The sequence below is a fragment of the Chiloscyllium plagiosum genome, unplaced genomic scaffold, assembly GCF_004010195.1.
Source record: "Chiloscyllium plagiosum isolate BGI_BamShark_2017 unplaced genomic scaffold, ASM401019v2 scaf_12591, whole genome shotgun sequence".
NCBI lineage: Eukaryota > Metazoa > Chordata > Chondrichthyes > Orectolobiformes > Hemiscylliidae > Chiloscyllium > Chiloscyllium plagiosum.
In genome coordinates, this window is record NW_025215365.1 from 77,457 (window position 1) to 89,800 (window position 12,344).

Sequence of the window (12,344 nt, forward strand, 5' to 3'; positions counted from 1 at the left end):
GTGTGATTGGGGAGGGTGTACATGGGGTGGGGAAGGGGGTTAAGTGGGTGGGTGTAGAGTGTCAGTGATAGGGGAGAGTGTACTTGGGAGTCGGACAAAATGGGCTGATATCCCACATCTTTTCGGTTCTGTTAAATTTGTAACAGAGCTCACTTTAGGTCGATGAAGATAGAGCAGTGGATGTGGTGTACATGGATTTTACCAAGGTTCCCTATGGTAGGCTCATTCGGAAAGTAAGGAGGCAAGGGATACAGGGAAACCTGGCTGTCCGAATACAGAATTGGCTGGCCCATAGATGACAGTGGGTGGTGGTAGATGGAAAGTATCCAGCCTGGAGCTCGGAGACCAATGGTGCTCTGCAGCGATCTGTTCTGGGTCCTCTGCTCTTCGTGATTTTTATAAATGCTTGGATGAGGGAGTGGAAGGATGGGTTAGTAGGTTTGCTGATGACATGAAGGTTGGTGGAGTTGTGGATTGGTGGAGGGCTGTTGTAGCTTGCAACGAGACATTAACAGGATGCAGTGCTGGGCTGAGAAGTGGCAGATAGAGTTCAGCTTGGAAAAGTGTGAAATGATTCACTATGGAAGGTCGAATTTGAATGCAGAATACAGGATTAAAGGCAGTATTCTTGGCATTGTGGAGGAACAGAGGGATCTTGGGGCCCATGACCATAGATCCCTCAAAGTCACCACCCAAGTTGATAGGGTTGTTACAGGTTTATGGTGTTATTTATAGAGTTGCATAGCACGGAAACAGACCCTTCAATCCATCTCGTTCATGCTGCCAGGTTTCCCAACTAAACTAGTCCCACCTGCCTGCATTTTGTCCATATTCCTTTAACCCTTTCCTATTCATCTTCCTGTCCAAATGTCATTGAAATATTGTAACAGTACCTGCATCTACCACTTCTTCTGGCAGTTCATTCCAGATATGAACCATCCTCTGTATAAAAAGGTTACCCCTCAGATCCCTTTTAAATCTTTCTCCTCTCACCTTAAAAATATGTCTTCCAGTTTTGAACTCCCTGACCCCAGGGAAAAGACCTTGTCTATTCACCTTATTTATGTCCCTCATGATTTTATACACCTCTATATGATCACCCCCTCAGCCTCCTAAGCTCCAGTGAAAAATGTCCCAGCCTATCCAGCTTCTCCTTATCACTCAAACCCTCCAGTCCCAGTAACGTCCTTGTAAATCTTTTCCACACCCTCTTCAATTTATTAATATCCTTCCAAATTTGACCTAATGCCTGTTTATGTGGCTTACTCCTATACTTTGCTTGGTAAGACTCCTCCAACCTTTGATCACTCATGGACCCTTCAATTTTCCCACTCCTGCTATTTGTACATCATACTTTAGCCTTGGCTCTGGTTACTAAAACCTTCCCTTCTCCACTTAGCTCTACACATCTAAAACCTGCTTGAAATCCATCTTAAAATCCTCCTAAATCGTTGTTTCAATTGCTCTGTGTGTATTGTTCGTTGATTTGTACTTCATTTGCCTTACTGCTGTCATTCCACCTTCACATCCTAAAAGGTTGCTTGAGTTGATCTCTACATGAGTGGCAACTGGTAAGAAGGGAACAGAGTACTTCATAAACATACCAGTTCTTTCTTGCCTTGCAATCCAACTAAAGGAGACACACTCAACATTATCACTGGAAACAAACAGGAATAATATAGGTTTGGATCTAATGTTTAGAATAGGGTCAGACTGATTTTCGGGCAAGTGCAACATTACAAGTGAGGAGGGCTGTTGTCGGCTGCAAAGGGACTTAGATATGATGCAGAGCTGGGCTGAGGAGTGGCAGATGGAGTTCAACCCTGCCAAGTATGAGGTTGTCCATTTTGGAAAGACAAATAAGAATGCAGAATACAGGGTTAACGGTAAGGTTCTTAGTAAGGTGGAGGAGCAGAGGGATCTTGGGGTCTATGTTCATAGATCTTTGAAAGTTGCCAATCAGGTGGATAGAGCTTGTAAGAAGGCCTATGGTGTATTAGCGTTCATTAGCAGAGGGATTGAATTCAAGAGTCGTGAAGTGATGTTACAGCTGTACAGGACTTTGGTTAGGCCACATTTGGAGTACTATGTGCAGTTCTGGTCGCCTCACTTTAGGAAAGATGTGGAAACTTTGGAGAGGGTGCAGAGAAGATTTACCCAGAGAGTGGTGGGGGCATGGAATGCGCTGCCTGTGGGAGTGGCAGAGTCAGAATCATTGGTGACCTTTAAGTGGCAATTGGATAGGTACATGGATAGGTGCTTAAGCTAGGACAAATGTTCGGCACAACATCGTGGGCCCAAGGGCCTGTTCTATGCTGTATTGTTCTATGTTCTATGTACAAGTCATTTATTTATATAATGTAATGAAACATACCAAGGTATTTCACAGACACAACATAAAACTAAATGCAGGTTGTTCTGCTATAACGCACATTTCATCAACACAAATTGGCTATAATGCGATTGATGAATTGTGGACATTGTTTAGATAATGTGACCTTTCTACTGAAACGGTATAGCGATTTTTATTAGCGATCTCCTGCTGCAGAGGGATTGAGTTTAAGAGCTCTGAGGTTAAGCTGCACCTCTTCAGAGCCCTGGTTAGACCTCACTTGGAATATTGTGTTCAGTTCTGGTCACCTCATTACAGGAAGGATGTGGAAGCTTTAGAGAGGGTGCAGAGATTTACCAGGATTCTGCCTGGACTGCAGGGCGTATGTCTTATGAAGAAAGGTTGAGGGAACTAGGGCTTTTCTCATTGGAACAAAGAAGGATGAGGGGTGACTTGATAGAGGTGTACAAGATGATGAGAGGTACAGATAGAGTGGATAGTCAGAGACTTTTTCCCAGGGCGGAAATGGCTATCATGAGGGGGCATAATTTCAAGGTGACTGGAGGAAGGTTTAGGGGAGATGTCAGAGGTTGGTTCTTTACACAGAGAGTGATGGGTGTGTGAAATGCACTACTGGCAGTGGTAGTAGTGTCAGATACATTAGGGACACTTAATGGATAGGCAGATGGATGATAGTCAAATGTGGGGTATGTAGGTTAGTTTGACCTTAAGGTAGGATAGAAGGCCAGCACAACATCAAGGGCTGAAGGGCCTGTACTGTGTTGAACAGTTCCATATTCTATATGTTTAACAGTTTCATTGACAGGCTATCATTTGATCTGACTTACACCCAATGAGCAAACTCTAACAAGGCGATAAAATCTTACAGGAGATCCGCCATGGTGAGATGGTGAGAGTTTCACGTCGTGTGGTTGCAACGCCCATCCTCCCAATCCAGCCCCCCAGTAAAACAACCCATCAACACTCACTCTCTAAGCTCGTACACAAGGTCCGCCCTGGGGGTCTTGGTGCTGGAGGGCTATTGCCTCCCATTGACCTGTAGCACGATTCTGTACCTACAGAGAGAGAGAGAGAGAGATAATTCACAGAAGGCCCACAGCCTGCAAGGAATATTGATTGCAAATATACTTCTCCATGGTAAGTTTGCCTTCAATGTGATGGACGAAACTGGGCAGGATAGCTTGCAAACTGTCCTCTCAGTGACCTCAAGCTTACAGAGATGCCTGGACTGTCTCACATACTCATTCTAATGCATTCCAGGGGACCTCAGCCTTTGTTCCAGTCAGCCGCTGTGTGCTCTTTTAAAGAGACATGTGGACTACACGCTGGGAAATCTTCCGTCCCGTCTGAGAGAGAGAGGCGATAAATGCTCATTCATCCCCTCACTGGGTGTGGGAGCTGGTTGTGTGAAATACCTGACTCCAGACGGTAATCCAGTTTCTCTCTCTCTCTCTACGCAGTTGCTGCCTTTTTTAATTTCACTCACTTTACCATCGCCATCTTGTCCAGTCTGAGTGAGGTTTGAGGCAAACCAGCTGGAAGCGAACTTTCTGTCCATCTTCAGGTCCATGTGATAAAGAGAGAGAGAGAGGAGATGGGGGAAAAGAGGAGATGGAGAAAGAGAGAGAGAGGCAAAGTGAAGGGTCCAACACGTGACAAAAGAAATTGAAATATGGATTGCAGTGAGATAGGTGAAGACGGACAGAGATATACAGTATAATATGGAGTGAGACGGTGAGTGAGAAACAAGCAGAGCAATGTGACTTAATTCTGATAATGGAACCTGTACATTTTTATTGCTTGCTCTCTCTCGGCTAAACAAGTAGGAGGCTGGAAGAACACAGCAAGCCAGGCAGCATCAGGAGGTGGAGAAGTCAATGTCTCGGGTATAACTCTTCTTCAGGACTGGGGCGGGGGGTGAAAGAGGAGCTGCAGATAAACTGGAGGTTGTGGGAGGTAACAGAGTGGTGAGGTGGGGATAGGTGGAGACAGGTAGAGGGTCCGACCTGGTTGGTCGATGGGAGGGATGAATCCAGTAGGTGGCTGAGAGGAATAGAAGGGAAGGGTCTCTTTAGGCTACCATAGTTAATCCATAGTCTATATTTGTATAACAAAAATGGTCTGTTGGCTATTCTTCTTTATTATTGACAAGATTACTGAAATATAACTTCTTTCCTTCATTTCTCTATTCTATAACTAAGGATAGTACCTAGGTACCTTCGTACTTCAAATGACACTGTAAGTGGTCTTTTATAGCGACATGTGGACTACACGCTGGGAAATCTTCCGTCCTGTCTGAGAGAGATGATAACTGCTCATTGGTCCCCGTACTGGGTGTGGGAGCTGGTGGATGAAATACCTGGTCCCCGGACTCCAAACAGCAACTCTGTTTCTCTCTCTCTACGCAGATGCTGCCTCTTTTCATTTCACTCACTTTACTGTCGTCATCTCATCCACTCTGAGCGAGGTTTGTAAACCTTTCACTGCACTCATGTGAGTACATGAGACAATAAGGCTAATTCAATTCAGTTCACTGTTGCTAGGTGCGTTCCTGTAAATCCTTCATTCCTTTGAGCCTACGTACCTACTGTACCACTGGCTCCAGACTTCTTAATATTCCCACAGACCTTCACTGAGATCCACCCTGAAATACATCACAGGATCAGCCATGTAATGATTGTAGTGTTTTAGCAACGACATGATCTGTAACTCTGTACCCACAGGACACACTCTGCCTGGTGTAGGATGGGGCAACATGGGGCGGTTTGCTCCTTCACAACATGACCGAGGTGGCTCAGTGGTTAGCACTGCAGCCTCACAGCGCCAGGGACCCGGGTTCAATTCCCGCCTCGGGTGACTGTCTGTGTGGTTTGTACATTCTCCCCGTGTCTGCGTGGGTTTACTCCGAGAGCTCCAGTTTTCTCTGAGGATGTGCAGGCCAGGTGAATTAGCCAGGCTAAGTTGCCCATAGGTTAGGTTAGTCAGGGCTAAATATAGAAAATGGAGGGTAGGTGAATGGGTCTGGGTGGGCTACCTCTCCTAAAGGCCATTGTGGATTTGTTGGGCCAAACGGCCTGTTTCCATACCGTAGGGATTCTATTCTCTAACCAAACCACAAGGGGACAAAAATGGAACTTAATTTCACAAAACGTGTGGTAAAAGGCATCAAAAGGCAGACCATTACTTCACTGGAGAGAGAGATCCCAAAAGCAGGGCAGCGCAGAGGGATCTGGGTGTTCTTGCACGAGAGACACAAAAGGTTAGCATGCAGGTGCAGCAAGTCAGTGGAAATTCGCCAGTGGTTTGGAGTTTAAAAATAGGGAAGTCGTGTTCCAATTGTACAGGGGGTTAGTGAGGCTGCGTTCACAGGTTTGATCTCCGTATTTAAGAAAGGATATCCCAGTGCAGGGGCAGTTTGGAAGAGTTTGACTGGGCAGATTTCTAGGACCAAGGGGCAGGTTTGTCAATCGTGGTTCCACAAGTTGAGGCCTTCACCCATGAGAGTTTGGAAAAATGAGGGAAAATGTCCAGAATGCTTTGCTCCAGAGGGTGGGTGGGGGCTGAAAGTATTCCCAGAGGAGATTTTGACACATCAGGGGAGTCGATGGCTACAAGGAGCTGAGGCCTAGGACAGATCAGCCATGATCTAATATGGGGCAAGTGTGTGGGACCGAATGGCCTATTTCTACACCTATTTCTTAAGTTATTGGGGTATTGAGGCACTCTGGTATTGCTAGTACGGTCAGGTTGTCCTAATCTACCTAACCCACCCTCCGTCCATTACAGCTGTGGGCTTCGTCTTGGCCTGATGACTCAACACCAATTTTTCAGATATTCCACCACACCCCAACGCCCAGGAAGTGTCTGTCTACTTGCACATTACCAAGACTTGAATTGTCTCTTTCCTGCTGTTTTAAGAAATGGTCCTGAAAGACATTTGTACTCATTTTCCGAGCTGCCTTTCTTAAGATGCATCTAATCTACATGTAAATTAAAATCTTCCATCATTATTGCTGCATCTTACTTATCCACTTGTGTGCAATTCTGGTCTCCTTCCTATCAGAAGGATGTTGTGAAACTTGAAAGGGTTCAGAAAAGATTTACAAGGACGTTGGCAGGGTTGGAGGATTTGAGCTATGCGGAGAGGTTGAATAGGCTGGGGATGTTTTCCCTGGAGTGTCAGAGGCTGAGGGGGTGGCCTTATAGATGTTTATAAAATCTTGAGGGACATGAATAGGATAAATAGATAAGGTCTTTTCCCTGGGGTGGGGGAGTCCAGAACTAGAGGGCATAGGTTTAGGGTGAGTGGGGAAAGATATAAAAGGGACCGAAGGACAACTTTTTCACGCAGAGAGTGGTATGAATATGGATGAGCTGCCAGAGGAAGTGGTGGAGGCTGGTACATTTACGACATTTAAAAGGCATCTGGGTGGGTATATGAATAGAAAGGGTTTGGAGGGATATGGGCTGGGTGCTGGCAGGTGGGACTAGATTGGGTTGGGATATCTGGTCGGCATGGACGTGTTGGACCGAAGGGTCTGTTTCCATGCTGTACATCTCTATGACTTATCTCTTCCTGTATACTCCGATTAGAATTTTTTAAATAGAATCATTACAGTGTGGAAACAGGCCCTTCAGCCCAACAAGTAGACACCGACCCTCTGAAGAGTAACCCACCCAGACCCCTACATTTAACTCCTGACTAATGCACACCCGTGAACACCATGGACAATTTGGCATGGCCAATTCACCTAACCTGCAGATCTTTGGACTGTGGGATGAAACTGGGCCACCCGAGGGAACCCCTCGCAAACACGGGGAGAATGTGCAAACTCCACACAGACAGTTGCCAGAGGCTGGAATCGAACCCGGGTCCCTGGCGCTGTGAGGCAGCAGTGCTAACCACTGAGCCACCGTGCCACCATAAATAATGTTTACAGGGGTCCAAAGACTACTCCCAGATGGGATCTCTCGCCTTTCATATTTCTTATCTCTGTCAAAGTTACATAACAGCATAAGAAACTAGGAGCAGGAGTAGGCCGCCTGGCCCCTCGAGCCTGCTCCGCCATTCCATAAGATCATGGCTGCTCTTTTCGTGGACTCAGCTCCACTTACCATAACCCTTAATCCCTTCACTGTTCAAAAATCTCTCTATCTTTGCCTTAAAAACATTCAACGGGGAAGCCTCAACTGTTTCACTGGGCAGGGAATTCCACAGATTCACACCGCTTTGGGTGAAGAATTTCCTCCTCAGCTCAGTCCTAAATCTGCTCCTCCTTATTTTGAGGCTATGCCCCCTAGTTCTAGTTTCACCCACCAGTGGGAACCACCTCCCTGCTTCTACCTTAGCTATTCCCTCCATGTTTCTGTAAGATCCCCCTTCTCCTATTCTCCTAAATGCCAATGACTACAATCCCAGTCTTTTCAATCTCTCCTCCTAAGCCAACTCTCTGCACTCCAGAATCGACCCAGCAAACCTCCTCTGCACCCCCTCCAGTGCCAGTACACCCTTTCTCAAAGTAGGTTCTCAAGCAAAATTGATTCTGCATCTTGCTTTTTCAAACTAAGACCATTTCTAACTACTGCCTTAATAGCATCTTTAATGTGAAGAGTTATCCCAACATCTTTTCCGAGTTTTCTGTCTTCCAGAAGTGTCAAATACCTTGAATTTTTTTTTAAAATACTGAATCCCCACGGTGTGGAAACAGGCCCTTTAGCCCAACAATTCCACACCGACCCTCCACAGAGTAACCCACCCAGATCCATTCCCCTCCCCAATTACTCGACATTTACCCCTGACCTGCACATCCCTGAATACGATAGGCAATTTAGCACGGCCAATTCACCTAACCTGCACATCTTAGGACTGTGGGAGGAAACCAGAGCACCCGGAGGAAACCCACACAGACACAGGGAGAATGTGCAAACTCCACATAGACAGTCACCTGAGGCTCGAATTGAACCCGGCTCCCTGGTGCTGTGAGGCAGAAGTGCTAACCACTGAGCCACTGTGCCGCCCTATTGCAAGTTGAAATATTGAATATTGAACCTGAAATACTGGTCCTTGGTCACCTTGCAACCATGACTCTCTAATGTCTACCAGTCCAGTCAAATTTACTCCCATCGGTGCTAATAATTCATCCATTTTGTTCTGAAGACTGAGTATACTCAGATACAGAAACTTTAGCACTGATTTTGCTTTTTTACTGTTTTTAGTTTCTGGCCTTACTTGCTGGTGCATTCTACACATTGCACTCCCAGTCATACTCTAATACCATTCCACACCTATTTTTTATCTCTCAGAGGGCTGAGAGTCTTTGGAATTCCCTTCCTCAAAAGGCAATTGATGAAGAATCTTTCAATTTTTTTTAAGGCAGAGGTAGATATATTCTTGATTACCAAAGGACTGAAAGATTACTGGGGATATGCAAGAATGTAGAGTTCAGGTTAAAATCAGATCAGCCTTCTAGATACACAATCTGCACAATGGTTCTAACATGGTTCAAGGATATCTAATGGTAGAGCTGCCATTTCTCCAATAACCGGTGCCAATGTCCCATGAGTGGTGACCCATTCGGGGGCAGCATAGTGGCTCAGTGGTTTGCACTGCTGCCTCACAGCCTCAGGGACCTGGGTTCAATTCCTACCTCAGGCGACTGTGTGTGTGGAGTTTGCACATTCTCCCCGTGTCTGCGTGGGTTTCCTCCGGGTGCTCCGGTTTCCTCCCACAGTCCAAAGATGTGCAGGTCAGGTGAATTGGCCATGCAATATTGCCCGTAGTGTTAGGTGAAGGGGTAAATGTAGGGGAATGGGTCTGGGTGGGTTGCTCTCCAGAGGGTCAGTGTGGACTTGTTGGGCCGAAGGGCCTGTTTCCACACTGTAAGTAATCTAATCAAACTAAAGGAGGTATGTGCTCGTGTTGGAGGGGGTCCAAAGGAGGTTTACAAGAATGAATCTTAAAAAAAAAAGCGAGCAGCACGGTGGCACAGTGGTTAGCACTGCTGCCTCACAGCACCAGGGACCCGGGTTCAATTCCCGCCTCAGGCGACTGACTGTGTGGAGTTTGCATGTTCTACCCAGTGTCTGCGTGGGTTTCCTCCGGGTGCTCCGGTTTCCTCCCACAGTCCAAAGAGGTACAGGTTAGGTGGATTGCCTATGCCAAATTGCCCCATCGTGTCCAAGGATGTGCAGGTCAGGTGGATTAGCCATGGGAAATGCTGGGTTACAGGGATGGGTGTGGGGGTGGGTTGGGTAGAATGGTCTTTGGAGGGTCAGTGTGGAATCAATGGGCTAACTGGCCTGCTGCCAAACTGTCGGAATTCTGTGATTTCTCTCAGGCCGTTCTTAGAGACATACATTCATTTTTCTCATCTTATTTACCCAACACCAATTTAGTCAGGTGGAAATCCAGAGCAACTGCCTTGAATTTAAAATGTCCACCTTGACAGTTAGATGCCTTCATGGCCCTGGGTTCTCCTCCTTGTCCTCAGCTTTATGACCGACTGAGAACTCTGTATCCATCTCATTCTGACCTGTTGTACATCGCCAATTTCCACTGCTATACTATTGGTGTCTGTGCCTTCTGGTGATGTAACAATGCTGTGACTTTAAGAGGTGTGTTTTGTCCTGGTTTCTTTTACAGAGAGAGATTGGGGGACGGCGCAGACCAGCCGATGTGAAGATAAACAATTTATGAGGCCGTGGGGTTTTTTTTGTTGTGAAGTTAGAATAGTAGAAGCAGGCTGAGTGGGTGTGGTTAAGTTCTCACAGATCCAGGATTTTTAGATTAAGATTTCAGCAGTTGTTTCTGGGGTCTCAGCAGGGTTGGAAGGCAGTGAATCTCTCCCGGCTGCTGTACTTTCTTTCTCTCTCTGAGTATTGTCTTTTGATGTTCGTCCCTCCTGGATTGGAGAACAGCATGTGAGACAAATCTATTTTCTGAATTTGCCAAGGAAAGTGTTTATGGGATGTTACTATATTGGAACAGTTAATTAGTAATAGTTATTCTATCTATTATTCTGTTAAGACTTCCAATGCAGTTAAATTATTCCAAGTTCTTCTTTATTTTGTTGTACTTTAACTACAGCGTTTGAATAAATTGTGTTTTGCCTAATGTTGAGTAGTTTGACCAAACCAATTGCATGTGGAACACAACACTTCATATTTACCTTTAAAATAAAAAAAAGTGAGGGTCTAGACTACTTTCTTCATATATTTTGAGGGGGTCTGGTCTGGTTCATAACAACGATCTCTGAGAGTGCCTCCCTAAACCTCCATCTTTGTACCTCATGTTCATCCTTTAAGATTCTCAAATCTATCCTTGTATCTTCTTGCGAAGTTTGATGTCAATTTTGGTTTATTTTCTAGCAGTCCTTCTGGCTGCCTTTTTTATTCACTCTACGGACATGGGCATCACCGGCTGGGGCTTGCATTTATTGCCCACCCCTATTGCCAAGATAGCAGATACAGACACGGTGGCACAGTGGTTGGCACTGCTGCCTCACAGCACCAGGGGCCCAGGTTCGATTCCACCCTCGCACGACTGCCTGTGTGGAGCTTGCACATTCTCCCCATGTCTGCTGAGTGCTCCGGTTTCCTCCGACAATCCAAAGGTGTGCAGGTTAGACGGACTGACGATGCTAAGTTGCCCATAGTGCCCAGAAATGTGTAGTCTAGGTGGATTAGCCATGGGCAATGCACAGTTTCAGGGAAAGGATAGGGGGATGGGTCTGGGTGGATGCTCTTCGGAGGGTTAGTGTGGACCTGTTGGACCGAATGGCCTGTTTCCACACCGTAGGAATTCTGTGATACCCCTCCAAGCAACTCACTGTTCTGACTTGGAAATATATCGCAGTTGCTTCACTGTCGCTGGGCCGAAGTCCTGAGAAATTGCTCCCTAAGGGTCTAACTACGGCACGTGGTCTACGGCGGTTCAAGAAGGCAGCTCACTGCCATCAGGAGAAGCCACAAACAGGCTCCATTTAAATGCAGGTTGTTTTCAATGCACTCGCCCCTCATACAGTGACTCCTCGGCTCCCTGACAAAGCTTTGTACTATTCTCCTGAAGTCCATGTTACTCCAGAGCAGCTACTCTTCTGGTCACTGGGCCTTCCCTTCTGCAAGAACACCCAGTGGGCCGGCTTCTTTGCAGTGGATGTGGTTACAGCCAAAGGGTTAACCGTGCTGATGCTGCACAATTTCCACAGGATAAGAGCTGGATTACTACTCTGGATGGTCGCTCTGAGCACACACCCAGGCGATGTACTTACAGTCTGTGCCAGCTCCTGCTGCAGCAACCTTTCTCCTACCTGTGTTGGATAGATTGACGTGGACTGCAAGAAAGGCAAGGGGCTCATTGAGATAACAAGCAACATTATCTGTTTCTGCTCTTTAGCCCAATCCTTACACTATCTCCACACCTGTCCAGCATGGAGGAGGGAGCAAGCCGCACTGTTCCTGAGAGGTAGGGAGTAACAGGCTCCTTCATGGTAAGAGGTTCCTGGGAGATCACTGCTCCCTGAAGAGGTTGAATCCAATATGGTTGAATGGTACCATTACAGTTTGTGGGTTTCCCTTCAGTAGATGCTGAAAGCCCCCTCTATCCTACACCATGAACTCAAGGATGACCATTTCAACAAACTCAAGCTGTTACCGGGTTCAGGAAGTCAGGGTAGAGCACTGAGGACAAGGGCGATTTATTGAGAGAGAGGAAACGTAGGGCACACTTTTCGAATGAGTGCAAGGTCACAGAGGGTAGAAGATGGCCAAAGGGGAGAACAGTGGAATAGCTCCTTAAAGAGTCACACAAAACAATGTCGGAAGTGATTCAAATGCAATGATTCAAAGAAAGGCAGAGAACATGAACAGGACATGGGGAAGCACAGATGAATGCATGAAATACACAGGAGTGATAACACTGGAGATGACTTCAATTATTCTGAAAATAGCCCAGGACAATAAGTTCTCAAAATACATATGAAAACCATTTTAC

General features: G+C 46.2%; 1 protein-coding gene across 1 annotated transcript in view; it reads right to left on the reverse strand.

Annotated features, from left to right (window-relative positions):
• Nucleotides 1-12,344, reverse strand: part of LOC122548313 (pre-B-cell leukemia transcription factor 1-like) — a gene marked incomplete at its 5' end in the record, with an annotated part of 91,492 nt that overhangs the window by 40,598 nt on the left and 38,550 nt on the right. Inside the window, one exon of the mRNA XM_043686838.1 lies at nt 3,322-3,408. Within this exon, the coding sequence (XP_043542773.1) occupies nt 3,322-3,408 (87 nt within the window). The remainder of the gene's footprint in view (nt 1-3,321; nt 3,409-12,344) is intronic.